Source organism: Orycteropus afer, unplaced genomic scaffold (genome assembly GCF_000298275.1).
Source record: "Orycteropus afer afer isolate SDZICR_OR568_19922 unplaced genomic scaffold, OryAfe1.0 scaffold00202, whole genome shotgun sequence".
NCBI lineage: Eukaryota > Metazoa > Chordata > Mammalia > Tubulidentata > Orycteropodidae > Orycteropus > Orycteropus afer.
Genome location: NW_006921789.1, coordinates 5,767,128 through 5,782,342, shown reverse-complemented (window position 1 = coordinate 5,782,342; position 15,215 = coordinate 5,767,128). Strand labels below are relative to the sequence as shown.

The 15,215-nt window shown below is 41.3% G+C and overlaps 1 protein-coding gene across 1 annotated transcript in view; it reads right to left on the bottom strand.

Annotated features, from left to right (window-relative positions):
* The window catches only part of TNFSF10 (TNF superfamily member 10), a 26,162-nt gene extending 13,972 nt beyond the window's left edge, over window positions 1-12,190 (bottom strand). Inside the window, exons 1-2 of the mRNA XM_007948110.1 lie at window positions 12,020-12,190; window positions 1,639-1,776 (exon numbers count right to left, since the gene is read on the bottom strand). Of these exons, the coding sequence (XP_007946301.1) occupies window positions 1,639-1,776; window positions 12,020-12,190 (309 nt within the window). The remainder of the gene's footprint in view (window positions 1-1,638; window positions 1,777-12,019) is intronic.
* Window positions 12,191-15,215: the final 3,025 nt, after the last annotated feature.

Sequence of the window (15,215 nt, the reverse complement as noted above, 5' to 3'; positions counted from 1 at the left end):
AGAGAGAGAGAGAGAGAACCACCCTCTGTGTATCCTCTCCCAGATTCTATTTTAGTTGGTGACAAGATGTGAGATTGGGAGGGAGAAGAATAGCAGGAAAAGGATATGAAAAATCTTATCCCCCTAGTCCCCAGCTCCAGCCCCCAGCACCCCCCCTCCTGTGTCTCCAGATTGTTGCCTTAGATGGCCTTTCTTTCTCCTGCCACCTGCTGTGTCCCTGCACTATAATTTTCTGTGGATTCCTATTCCTCAGGTTCTTCAGATCCTCTCCTAGCCCCAGGCTTTCTTAGTCCTCACCTCTTGAGCAATCATTATAATTTGGAGCAGTGGAATCACAGCTGCTTTGGAACCTCTTGTGGGAAGTGGGGTGCTCTAGGCCAGACCACACTTCTAGGGCAACCACTGAGCAGATGTACTTCTCAGACTCCCAGGTAGAAGTATGATTTTATTTCCCATAGAAATTAAATAGTTGCTTGGGTTCTACTATGAGTACTATTCAGGGTTATAAACCAGAGTCCTAACTACCCGCACAACACTGTTTCTTTGGCAAAGTGGCTTTTGAGTGCCAAACAATGGACTTATAAACATGTCTTTGACATTCATCCTCTTTGTACCCTGGGAATTTCCCCAGTATATTTTAACCCATGATGGCATATATGGTGCTCCACAGTTTACAGAGCATTTTTCCATCCACATTCTTATCTGACCTTTTGAGGTGAGCAGAAGGCAAATACTATTAAATATCATCTTACAAAGGAGGAAACAGCCCGGAAGAAGAAATTTGATTTGATCTAAGTCACATTGCTAAAAGCAAATTTACTTTAAAATATTTAGTGAAATAAACTGCTAGCTAAACAAAATATTGCTACTCAAGATTCTGTTTAAGCAGTGTCCATAAACAGATAATGATTTTTTTGTTATTTGCCATTTACTAAGTATAAATGGAGAAATCATTATCTTTAATTTCTCAAAGTATCTCTTTCTTTCCTCTTCCTATTCTCTTTCTTTATCTCTATTTAACCCACTGCAGTTAAGTCAATTCTGACTCATAGAGTCGCTATATGACAGAGTAGAACTGCTCCTGTAGTGTTTCCAAAGCTGGAGTTTTTACAGAAGCAGACTGCCTCATCTTTCTCCCATGGAGTGGCTGAGGGATTTGAACCACTGATCTTTTGATTAGCAGCCAAGTGCTTAACCACTGTGCCACCAAAGTTCCTTTCATCTCTATATGCATGCAAAAAAATAAATACATATTTAACTCCAGAGATGAGCAGTTTGAGAAGAATATAACATGCTATTATTTGGCCTTTTATATATTCTGAATTAAAAAAGAAAAAATCATACACATCTTTTATTGTTGTGTGACCTTGAAAACATGTTTCATCTGCGGCTCAGTTTCCACGTGGTAAAACAAAGAGATTAGGCTAGATGAGGAGGGTAAGTGAATGAACTCTAGTCCAGGAGTGTCCAGGACCTAGTGTTTGGCATTGTTCTATCCTTTCCTACTTCTATGACTTTGGGGAAAAGTTGTTTATAAGCTCATTTCTCGTTGCAAAATGAGAAATCTAGCCTTGATGATCTTAAATATTCCTTGAACCCTGACCTCTTATGTCTGAGGTTACCTGGTAGTGCACCTACCTTTCTAACGAACTGATGTAGTTGCCATTTTATTTGCCAGCAGAGATCATTCACACTGTCTTCATCATCGAGATCCCAAGAACTGTCATCTTCCCTTATGAAACAAGCAATGGCACTTCTGGAATGCTCATCCTGCATCTGGATTGGGATGGAATATTACATGGTATCATGCACAGTGTTTTTTATATTTGTTCATCCATGAGTTAAAACAACAGAGAATGCTGATGGATTCAGAGATGTCTTGGGATCTTAGATAAATATATGTCTTGGATGAAAAGTAAGCATGCTGCTCTTTGTCCTTTGAATACAAAATACAGTTAGATATGATGGGAAGAATACAGGTGCAGGTCAGGAACCCTGAGTCATAGTGTCCTTCTCTTGGCAAGTATCTGATCATCTGAGTTTTGAGCTAGTTCTCTGGGGTGATCTCTGAGGTCCCTTACAGCTCCAATATGCTGTGGCTCCCCTTCTAAACCTGGGAGTGTGCCTAGACACAGCTGATATCAGCTTAGTTCTAGGATCCTAAGTTAAAAATTAGGCAAACCCTTGAGAGTGCAGGTAATGTTCTAGTTTTTGATCAGGTTACACGGGTGTGTTCAATTTGTAAAATTTCAGCTACCTATACACTTATAGTTTTATATTTTCTGTATGTCATATTTCAAAAGTCAAAAATATTAATCAAGCCCTGTCAAACCCTCCAGGAACACATTCTCATGCCCCTCTGGGTGGCAGTGGTGACAGTGAAGTCCCTCCTTCCATCTAGTCAAAGCCTGCAGGACAGTGTGCTGGAGTTTTGGCTCTCTGAGCAAATTCCTATTCTTGTGATTTCTACTCTATGGCAGAAGCTGGGCCACATTGCCACTCCAAATCTAAGTGGTGTCCCATTAAATGTCCACACTAGCTAAGAATTTATCTTCAAGGAAGTTAAATACCAGTTGAAGAATTACAGTGAAGATCCAACTCACTGCAAATCTCAAACTCATTCCACATATAATGTATAACAAATCAGTTTAGCTGAAGGTGCCAGCAAAATTTAGACTTCCTGCAGCACTAGACCCTAATATAATGCATGGCTGTGGTGCCAGAGATCTCCAGTTTATGGTAACCTCTGAAGAAATTTGGTTAACCTGAACTACAGAAGAAAACTCACTTATTTTAGGAGATTTCAAAGATTAAATTTCTAATTAAGAGAGAATCCCTTGATGTGCAAAGAGTTTTAATGCACTTGGCTATTAACCAAAAGGTTGGAGGTCCAAGTCCACCCACAGGTGCCTCTGCAGAAAGGCCTGGTGATTTCCTGCTGAAAAATCAGCCGTTGAAAATCCCACAGAGCACAGTTCTACTCAGACACACATGAGGTAACCACGAACCAGAATCAACTCAATGACAACTGGTTTGGTCTAATTAAGAGAAAAAAAATTTACAATAGCCAAATCATTGTCAACAAAGCCTTCACCTTTATCAACAAAGTCCATGCTTAACATTAAACACACACACACACTCCAAACCACACCCCAAACACCACCCATCCTAAACAGTCACATTTTTGTATCTTGCCAAGAAAAACAAGGAAGTTCATGCAAGGCCAGAAGTTTTCTTGTTTTGTTTTTTTTTAACAACTGATATAAACATAGATTTTATTCCCCTGTAGACATCTGCCGAATTGCCTTTTCCTAGAGAAATGAATGCGAAAGTGGACATTTGTATATGTCATTTTAACTTAGGAGTTCCAAAGCTTAAAGGAGGGATCGAACTTAATGGTGTTCTGCTCTTTCCTATAGAAAGATAATCTCATTCGAAATGAAAATAACCATTTATGAGAGGTCTCAGTCAGGGTCACATTGGTCTATAGTCAGCCATGTGCACCTTGGATATCTGATCAAGGTCCCTCAAGTACAAAAGCATAAACCAGAGCTAATTAATTACTTCTATACACACTGGCATAGAACATTCATTTACTAAATTACATTAAACATTAAATAAATGTTTGCTTTCTTTCTTCTTTCTTTTTTAAATTAAAAAACAGTCTCCTTGTAGATGGAGTGGTAGTCATACACCTGGGCCACCTGAGTTGAGATATGATTGGCAATGTTATTAGCTAGCATTCCTTGTCCCTGCCAACCCAATAGTTTTCTACTGTAGTGGACATCTATTTGCATCTCCAGTTTACTTGAGAGCTGAGAAAACTTTGCAAGGGAAGAACTCAATCATATAGGGTTATGTGCAAAGTTGGAGGTGGAGGAGGGGAGGATGGGGAAGGGAGACAGGAGGAATTGGATTCAACTCCAAGACCTAGGCTGGTTCTAGAAGAGCAAGCTAATGTGTACTAGACTCTGTCTCAGGCAAGCGCTGGCCGGGCATTAGTTTTTTTTTTTTAATTGTGATTTAGATGAAGGTTTACAGAGCAAATTCACTTTCCATACAGCAGTTCACATATATTTTGTCTCATGACATTGACCACAGTTTACCACAATGCAACAGCTCCCCTCCCACTTTCTCCCCATCTGGGCATTAGTTTTGATGAAAATGAACAAGTAGGCTCAATAACCACTGTAAATTGTTGAGGCAAAAAGATGTGCATTACACAGAAGCCACTTGTTTTCTTACTTCACAGCAGCTAGAAGTTATCTTAACATGTACGGGTTGAGAGCAGAGAAGGCAGTGTCACAGGCAGGAAGAGGCAGAGTTGAGAGCTCCCAGGGTTAAACAGTAACAACAACTAAAGTGAAGTTTGAGAGGAGGTGGAAGTGGAGCGCTGGTAACAAGGGGCAGCCAAGTCAGAACTGAGTGCTGCCTGGAACCTGTATATACCCTCTGGGAATTTCCCAGAAATACTTTTGGGATTATGCAACAAACTTCAAAACTGAGTCTGGTCCAGATATGTTGTTGTTATGTGCCATCGAGTTGGACCCAACTCATAGTGACCCCTCCTTGGGTTTCTGAGGCAGTATCACTACGGAAGTAGATTGCCCAACCTTCCTTCCAAGTAGTGGCTGGTGGGTTTGAACCATCAGCCTTTTGGTTGGCAGTCAAGTGCCTTAGGCACTATGGTACCAGAGCTCCCGGTCTAGGTATATGTGGTGAAAATCAATGAGCTAATGTGACTTCATTATTACCTAAAAGCTCATAAACTCAGGTGAATTCAGGATACACAGACAACCTAAAGAATATAGAGAAGTAATGAGAAGAAAACTAAAATCACCCATAATCTCACCTCCTAGAGAACCAAAGGTTAACCTCCTAGGATCTCTCTCCTTCTATGCATACTTATTTACAGAGTTGAGATCAGACTGTGTGTGCAATTTTGTGTTTGGTTATTTTTTTTCCTTAAGACCATATAAAAATATCATGCTGTTTAAATCTGCATGAAAATCATATGTGGATGACCACAGATACTTTTATGACATTTACTGCAACCCTATAGGACAGAGTGGAACTGCCTTATGGGGTTTCCAAGGCTTTATGGAGGAGCTCTGGTAGCATAGTGGCAAAGGCACTTGACTGCTCACCAGAAGGCTGGCAGTTCAAACCCACCAGCCACTCCTCGGAAGGAAGGTTGGGCAATCCTACTTCCGTAGTGATACTGCCTTGGAAACCCAAGGAGGGGTCGCTATGAGTCGGGGCCGACTCGACGGCAAACAACAACAACAACAAAGGCTTTATGGAAGCAAACTGCCACAATCTTTCTTCCAAGGAATGGCTGGTACGTTCAAACTGCCAACCTTTTGGTTAGCAGGCAAGTGCTTAAACCAAAGTGCCACCAGAGCACCTTGTAGAAAATTTCAAAGGAATAAGTCACCCATACCCTACCATCTAGAAATCAAAACTGTCAACATTTTGGTATTTCTCCTTCTAGATTTAAATACAGATTTTTAAAGAATAGAAACCCAGAAAGGAAAGCCCAGCCACCTTTCCCATCCCCACTATGTTGCTTTCATTATGATATTTGTTAGTTTCTTCTACACACCTTAGCCAGTTCTTTAGACTGCACGCATGGGGCAAGAGGTGGAAGGTTGTGGTTATTCCAAGAATTATTAACCTGAAGTGTCTTTCTTTACCACCAGCCCCCTTACTTTTTTCACATGTGTGTATTTCCTGCAGCAGCATGTTATAGTCTGGGCTGTTCTTTCCCAGGAAGGAACCTCTGGGTATTGGCAGAAGGGGATATGTGTGTGTGCTGTTTTTGTTCCAGAAGCCCTTGGTTCGGAGAAGTGGATTTCAACAGCAACTGCTATTGGTGCCATAGCAAACATGGCATTTGTCCAAGCCAGGGTAAACCTGTCCTTGGCAGTGCTTAAAGTCAGCAGTGTAGACGCCTTTGCTGGTTCAGAGACTTCAAAATGGCAGTGCTGAGTTTCTCTGCTGCCCAGACATTAGCCTCTGACAATCGTTTTCTAAAAACAGTGACTACCATAAAGGAAACTTTATGGAAATTTGTGAAGAAGGGTCAACTTGTCCTCTTTCTTCTCCATCTATGGTGTCACAAGAGATAGAGAGTTCCCTTGTCGTAAAACATTTCAGAGAAACCCAGACTCCAGAAGCTAGGTCCATATTTATTGTTTGTGCTTGCTGGTCTACAGACTTGCTGTTTTTCAGCTTTCCTTAACTCATACCCCTTACAACACTTGATCACTCTATCTTCTGCAAATTTTCACCACCCAAGGGGGAACTTGCAATCTGTTTTGTGAATATGCTACATAGACACCAAAGAAAATTCAGATTTTTTTCCCTTGAGAAAACTATTGATAAGGATGATGACTCCTTCAAGAGACTTCTTAACAGTTATTACAGTGGCTATTATTTATTTATTTATATTGTGGTTTGCATGAAAGTTTATAGAGCAAATTAATTTTCTATTCAACAATTTATACACATTTTGTTTCATAACATTAGTTGCAACTCCCTTAATGTAACAGTACCCTTCTTGCTTCCTCCCTGGGTTCCTCAGTTTTCTTTCCTGCCCCTTCCCGCCTACTCAGCTTTGTTTTGGGGCAAATGCTGCCCTTTCAGTCTCGTATGATTTATTGTATTGAGGACTACATTCCTCATGAGTGTTACTATTTTTATAAGCCTGTCTGTTGTTCGACTGCAAGGTGATCTCTGGGGATGAGTTCAGTTCCAGGTTTGAAGGGTGTCTAAGGGCCACTGTCTTAGAAGTTCCACCAGTAAGTCTGCTCTTTTTTATGGTTTTGAATTTTGTTCTATATTTTTCTCTCATTCTGACTAGGACCTTCTGTGGTCCAGATCAGAGTGGTCAGTAGTGGCAGTCAGGCATCATATAGTTCTGGTTTCAGAGTATGGAGGCCATGGTTCCCATGGTCTGTTGGTTCTTTGGACTAATTGTTTCCTTGAATCTTTAATATTCTCCACTCTTCTTTGCTCCATATGGGAAGAGACGAACAGCTGCATCTTAGAAGGCCACTCACTGGCTTTTAAGACTCCAATCACTACTCACCACAGTAGGATGTAGAAAATTGTCCTTGTTGGACTATGTTATGTCAGTTGACTTAGCTCTCCCTGGAGACTGTGGTCCTAAGTCCCCAAGTCCAGTCACTCATTCTTTCAAGGCATGGGTCATGGCTAAGAAGTTTTCATCTTTGCCCTCTGTTTGCTCTACTGTATACGTGGATACACACACACACACACACACTCTCACACACACACACACACACATATATATACAGCACATAGAAATACATATGTAGAAATATCCTCTGCCAAATATATATATGCTCTTGGGTATAGTCCTATTCACCTATCCATACCTGTTCAGCTTGCATGTCTGCCTATATATCCACTCATAGACTGTTATTAATGAGATTGCAGATTGTGTATGTAATAGTATTTATTTTGGTTGTTTGTAACTTTTATGCACCTCTCAGTGTCTTCCTTTGCCTTAATGATATTGTGCTGATCTCTTCCTTATAGTATACTCCCTTTCCCTTCACCTAAATTAATACATGTCTACTATCTAATTAGTGATTTTCCTCCCTTCCTTCTCATTTGTTATAACTGTCAAAGGAAGTTTCTTTCTGTATGTAAACCTTTTCTTGACTTTTTATAATCATATGTAGGTATTAAAACCTAAATCTCGTGTAAGGATTAAGTAAAAATACATGTGAAGAAAAGAATGTACATTTTACAATAGTGGTCTCATATAATATTTGCCCTTTTGTGATTGAATTATTTCACCTAGCACTATGTCCTCCAGGTTCACTCATATTATGTTTCATGGCATAGCATTCCACTATGTGTATGTATCATAGTTTACTTACCTATTCATCCACTGAAGGACATTTAGGTTGTTTCATTTTCACTATGTGAATAATGCTGTGATGAACATGGTTGTTCATGTATCTGTTTGTGTCATAACTCTTATTTCTCTAGATTATATACCTAGTAGTGGGACTGTTGGATCAAACTGTGTATCTATTTCCAACTTTTTAAGGAAGCACCATACTGTTTTCCACCATAGTTGTACTGTTTTACAGATTCACCAAAAATATATGAGAATTCTAACCTTTCTATATCCTGGCCAGACATTGTTGTTTTCTATAGCTACAATTATTAAGCACCTATTTGATGTCAGACATTTTCATACACTAGCTCAGATAATCACAATAATCCTCCTATATAAGGAACATTACTCCCATTTTGCGGCTGAGGAAGCTGAGGCTCAGTGGTGTGAAACAGCCCAATGCCACCCAGGTAGATAGAGGAAGAAGCATAATTTCAATCCAGGTTCATTTTTTACTGCAAAACTCAAGCTCATTCCATATGCGATGTTGAAAAAAAAATCAGTTTAGCAGAAGGTACCAGCAAAATATAAACATCCTGCCATGCTGGGCTGTAAATCTAATGGATGGCTATGATATCTGAGACCTTCAGATTATGGTAATCTTTGGAGAGATTTGGGTTAGCATGAGCTAAGAAAGGGTACCCACTTATTTTTGGAGATTTCAAAGAAAATGTGAAACTTGCCATGTGGCATTCCCATGTTATTCAGACCTAATGCTTTTGTATTATTATTAATTGCAAGTGAGTGAGATTTCAAACTTTTTCTGTAGGAGATTCCATGAAGAATATTTTTATAAAAGGGACACAGGTAACTATTTAATTTTACTTATTTATTTGCAGGAACCCACTTATCAAACAGGCTTTAAGTGTGCTTAGGAAAACTTTGGGATTTGGAGTCAATCTGCTCTGTGTTCAAAATTAGCCTTTATGTTTTACTAGCTTTGTAGTCTTGGATAAGTCAGTCACCTACCTTTCCTGAACTTTGGTTTATCCACCTATAAACCCATTGCCATTGTGTTGATTCCAACTCACAGTGTCCCTTCAGGACAGAGTAGAACTGTCCTATAGAATTTCCAAGGCTGTAAATCTTTATGGAAGCAGACTGCCACATCTTTTTTCTGAAGAGCAGCTGGTAGGTTCAAACCACTAACCTTTTGGTTAATAGCTGAGCACTTAACCACTGTGCAAAGTTCCTGAGACTTTGTAGGTGTTCAATATCTGTTAATTCTCCTTCCTTTCTAGCACTCTCAGAATATTCTTCTACATGTCCATACATACATGTATACACATGCAAATATGCATTCAAGAAACAATTGGGATGTTAAGCTTTATTTGAAATCACCATTTTTATCATAGAAGAATTCAAAGAAAACTGGCTATATGCATGGACAGTTCATGAATCAGTCAGTAAAGAATCAGCTAATCCAGTTTTTAAATCTGGCAAACTTGTAATGTAACCAGATTGAGGGAGCCCCATATGTTTATATCATAAAGTTAACAAAGACTAGGACATGGTGGTTCCAATCCAACAACACACCAGTTTTCTAGCTTGTCACATAGACTTAGAACTAAAGGCATGACTGTGTTGTTGTTGTTATTATGTGCCATTGAGTCATTCCTGACTCATAGTGACCCCTCCTGGGGTTTCCGAGTTGGTATCACTATGGAAGTAGATTGGCCAACCTTCCTTCTGAGGAGTGGCTGGTGTGTTTGAACCGCCAGCCTTCTGGGTAGCAGTCAAGTGCCTTAGGCACTATGCAAAGGTATACTGATTTTGTTTCCTTACAAATCCATAAGCTTTTCTAAAAGTGACCTACAAATAAATCTGACTTTTCTGGTCATCTAAGGGTCATCATATTTTTCATAATTACTTGCAAACCAAACAAGAGTCTTTTTCATCTGTTTCCAAAGCCAAAATTTCCAACCTATTGAGAGAATCAAATTTACACTCCACAGAGTATGCAAACTGTATTTTCTTAACACATAATTAAAATATTATGGCTTTTATGCAATGTATATTTTTCTGAGAACAATAGCCTGGTAATTCCTAGCCAGCTCGCTGATTGATATTGCATTATTACCACAATGCAGCAGAACACAGAGTATGTCACAGGGTGCAAATGAGTCAGAGGGCCAACTCCATGATAACTAACAATGGTCATCTTGCCTTGGAGGGAAGAACTTTGCCCTGGTTCCTACAGACCTGGAGCTAGCCTGGCTCCTATTCTGATGGTGCAGAAGTCTGTCTTAGTTTCCTAGTACTGCTGGAATAGGAATAACACAAGGGCATGGCTATAAAGAACAGAATATTATTTTCTCACAGTTCTGGATGCCAAAAGTCCAAATCAAGGTCTAGACCACGTAATTTCCTTTCCTCTAGGTAGTTCCAGGTATTCCTTGGTTCTTTGTCTTGAGGAAGATCCTTACATGGCATCTGTCTTCCCCCTGTGTGTGTGCATCTGTGTCTAATTTACTCTTTTTTTTTTTTTTAATTTTGTTGTGCATTGGGTGCAAATTTACAGAGCAAAATTTGTATTACATTCAACAGCTCGTGTACATATGATTTCACACCCCAATTACCATTAACATACTCTCTTTGTAACTCAAAAGTGATTGGGTTTATGATATACCTTACCCCAATATGGCCTCATTGACATAACAAAGAAAACACTATTTCCAAACTGGATTATATCTACAAGTATAAGGGTTAGGATTCCAAGACATATTTTTTGGAGTCAAAATTCCATCCATAACAGGGTCTCAAGTCTCCTCATCTATAAAATGAGAGGGTCTCCAAATTTCCTTCAGATTGCAGTTACTTACCAAATAACACACAATGAAGCAAATAATATAATAAAAGTTGTGCTGGTTTCTTTTTAGCAATTTTGTATTCATAGTTCCAGAAGTTGTACATAGTTGAGAAATACATAAACAACAATGGCTTACATTTTATTTTTTTCAATCTGTCAAACATGCCTGGATTAGTATTTGGACAATCCATGGACATAGAATGACAATTTTCCATTATTTTATCACAAACGGTAAAATGCTGAGTCAATCTGATAATCTCTTTTCTATAGGCTTTACCCAGGACATGCATATGGCCAAGCAGAAGGCAGAATGGCAGTCCTTCTTGTGGTCTCTTATTGTCAACACAGAAATATCACAAATCTAAAACCAAAACATATTTCAAAGATCTGATTTACTGTCACCCCATGCTCAGTGTTGGAAACAAAAGAGAAACTGGCATTCCAAACCTTGGTTCTGACTTAGTTCATACTTGTGTTATTCTATCTGCTAACTTTTGAAAGTCTGATTTATCTGTGTTAAAGCTTTCCATCCATGTAACTTAAGGTATTTCAAAGAAAGAGATGGAAGGAAGAGGCTGGCAGTGGTTAAGAGTCCTGAGGTCTGAGGATAAGCAAACATGCCTGAACAGCATTAGTGTCTGTGCAAAGTTTTCAGCAAGATGTCTGCTGGAAATCCACTGGAATTAGTCAGGGCCAGAATACCAAGCAACAACAATCAGTAGTTTCCAATCTTGCTCCTGTGTACTAGTGGTCCCTACTACGTAAAGTTGTGAAGGTTGCTCATTCTCTCAGCACATATTTAGTGAACACCTGCTATGTTTTGTGCAAGATATGCTAGGTCCTAGATGAGCAACAGTGAGCAAAAAGCAGACATAGTTTTTGCCCTCATGCACAGCCAAGGATTAATGAGACAAGTACAAAAACAATTAGCAGAAAGCACGCAATCAGAGGTAGCTATTGCTAGTATTACAAAATATATATACTTTTTAACACACACATACAAAAAAAAAAAAAAAACAGGCGTTTGTTGTCTAGATTTGCTAGTCACTGGTAGAATCAGTTCTGTAACTACACTTTGTTTACATAGTCCCTTGATTTTAAACTTTTGCAAAGTCCTCAGCGATTATGTGCATTAGCAATTAAAGTCCATGGACAGAGAAAAGGGGTGTTTTCTTCCAAAATAAACTCTTTCAAGAGGAGCATATAGACAGGCAAAGAGATGTAATTAGCTTGGGGTTGCTGTGAGCTTCCCTGGAGCCCGGCATTGTACTGACCTGCTTCAGCTCATTGGTGAAGTACACGTAAATCACAGCCACACACAGGGTCTGCAGAAGCACCGTGAAGATCAGGAAGAGCAGGCAGGTCTGCCCGAGGCTGGGGCCTGTGGGGTTTGGGACTTCAACAGCCGTGGTCCTGCAGGTCCGGTGTGACTGCCACAAAGCCATTCTGGCAGCAGATATTGTAAGTGAAAGCACAGCGGAGGCGCACTTCGTAGACTTTGTGTCAAAACTGCCAAAAAACGAAAGAGAAACTAAAGCAACAAATGTAAAAGGTCAGAGGCGGCAACTACAAAACCTCAAGAAGTTCTCTTCCTCCTGTAACAAGGTCTGAGGCCAAATGCTAGGAAATGAAAAGGGCTTGTGTGAGGCTTAAGCAGTTTCCTCCCTCTCGCAGCCTTCTCTGATTTCTCCGGCTGATTCTTTTAAAAAAAAAAATGTTTGTTTTAAGAGTTTGTTTTACATTCAACATTACATGTACATTTAGTTTCACTCCTCATTTACCATCCTCAATCCTAACCCCGTCTCCTCCCCGCCCTGCCCAGTAACCCCCCTTCCTCCTGTGTCCCTCATAGTTATGCACTCCTCTGTGTCCTGCATGGATTTCTCCATGCGAATGTTGTCCCTCTGGTGCCCCGGGGTCGATTGCTCCAAGGGATGCATTTCCATAGAGTATGTGGGTGATTCTGGGGCTGATTCTTAAGCTCCCACATCATATCTCATCTCAGCAGCCTATCATTGGGAATAGATCACAGATCTGATCAGGACCTGAGGCCCCTAGGGTCTGGAGATGCTGGCTGCATCTGGAAAAGTATCCTTTGATATCTTCATATAGGTCGCAACTGGCCCCACAGTGTAGTAGCCTGGCAGTGTGTGTGTGTGTGTTGTGTGTGTGTGTGTAGAAGAGGAGGTGATTAGCGAATGGCCAGAGATGCTCAGATTGCCTGGGCTCAGATCCTGCCTCTGTGGCTTCCTATCATGTGTCTGGTTTCCTAACGGTCCTGTCCCTAAACATTAGCACCTGTGTAGTGCCCTTACTTAACAACTCCACACTCTCTGCAGTGTGCACAAGATACCCAAGCAAGCAGGTGTCCAGAACCCAGGTCCTTCCCTGTGACTACACCAGGTCAGGTCTATAGCCTCTTCTTCTGATTAAATGAGAAAGGAAGAATGAACTACTGCTGCCAAACTTCCCTAGTCTCTTGCAGACAAGATAAATTCACTTCCAAGAATGGACTTCTCCTACATCTGAAGATCTACAACTTATACTAACAAGGCCAGAATTTGTAGAGAAGAGGAAGACAAGTCATCTTGGAGGGGGTGGTGAACACCTTCTGGAGGCTGCCCCTACCATCCATTTGCAGATGCAGAATGGCAGTGAGTACACTTGCTCCCTGCCTTCTCCTCCTGGCACTCCAGCTGTAAGTTGTGGGCTAAGGGCACCATTCTGAAGCCAACATCTTAATCTCAGTCATAGACGCGCCATGCAAGAATGATCAGACACCAGGCCCCACAGACTTTGGGAGTATGAAGTCAGATCCCAAAATAAAAGATTTACCACAGGTCAGATAAGGACTTAAGGCTAGCACTTGGTCTGTGAGCACCTGAACAATGTTCTTCCCTCACAAGGCAAGGTGACCATTGCTCTTAGTTACTACTGAGTTGGCCCCCTGACATATTTGCCCCTTACGGTACATGCTGTATTCTGCTGCATTGTGATAATGCTGTATCAAATCATCCAGCTGGTTAAGAAATGCAAGGCTAAGGTTTTCAGAAAAATATAAATCGCCGGTTTGCACATGGTGTTGACTATTGTGGCCTTGCTCTAGGGCAGTGGTCAGGACTTTTCCCAATTCCCTTCTTAGGACTGAAGGGAAGTGTGGAGGCTCATTGTAGAAAAGACAGGTGTGAGGTGTCTGTGAGCCCACGCCATCTTCACATTGTTAAGTGGTTTTCCCGTACTTAAAGTTGGGGCAGTATATGAAGACTTTATTCTTCCTAACCTCTGCATTTTTGCAAGTCATCTCCCCTTGTGTGTGGAGATGGGCTCCATAAATGAGGATTCATTCTACAGCCAGCTGAGGATGAAGCTCAGGGGTGCTCTTTGGGCTGTCCTGTGAAGATGGATCGGGAACGGTGGAGCTTCTCTCTCAGCTTCTCTGTGCAGCCAGCTAAATGATCTTTAGAGCCAGCAGAGAACAGGGCAGTGTGGTGGTTAAGTTTGTGTGTCAACTTGACTAGGCCTGGTTGAGAGGCTGGGCAGCTGGATGTAGTATATTTCCCATGATAAGAGTGGTAATCAACTCCATGGTGGAATCTACTGTGAGCAGCTGAGGAGCTGCCTTTGGGTATGTGGTCTGCTTCCTGTATATAAGAAGAAGCCTTGAGGAAAGGCACGCTTGAACTCTGCATGTAGCCGTGTCATTGTTCAGCAGCCTGCCATGGTCTGCAGACCTTGGGACTTTCAAGAGACTTGAATTAATGGCCTGCTGTGTGTTGGAAACATCAGAACTGTGCTTTTTTACTTGTCAACCTTGGGTTTGTCAGCCTCAGCAGCCAGCAGCTGTCTGAGTGAAGAAAAGCCTCTAGCTTCAGTGGGCCAGGAGCAGAAGGTAGAGCTACAATCCAAGGTTGAAGGGCTTTCACCCAGCCTCTAGAGCCTGGCACTTTGAACTCAGACTTAAAGCCTCCAAATTATAAGAATAAACTTCTGTTTGGTAAAGCCATCCCATTTGTGGTATATTCCTGTCAGAGCAGCACTGTTGTTGTTGTTGTTATTTGCCATCGAGTCAGCCCCGACTCATAGCGACCCCTCCTTGGGTTTCTGAGGCAGTATCACTACGGAAGTAGGAATGCCCAACCTTCCTTCCGAGGAGTGGCTGGTGGGTTTGAACTGCCAGCCTCTGGTTAGCAGTCAAGTGCCAGAGCAGCACTAGGTAACCAAAACAGGCAGGAATGGAGTCTGTCTCCTGTGAGTCCTCTATCAGGAAGATGATCAGGAGACTGGGTGCCAGTGTGGGAGACACCTTTGAGGAAGAACAGAGAGATACTTGCAGCAGGATTCCTGGCTGTGGAGGTCAACCAAGCAAAACTGGGAACTCCTGGAAGCAGGCATCTCTGATTCTTGTGAGGGTGGGGGCACTCCCCATCTCTTCTCCACCTCTTCACCAAGGAAGAATTGGAGGGCTGGGTA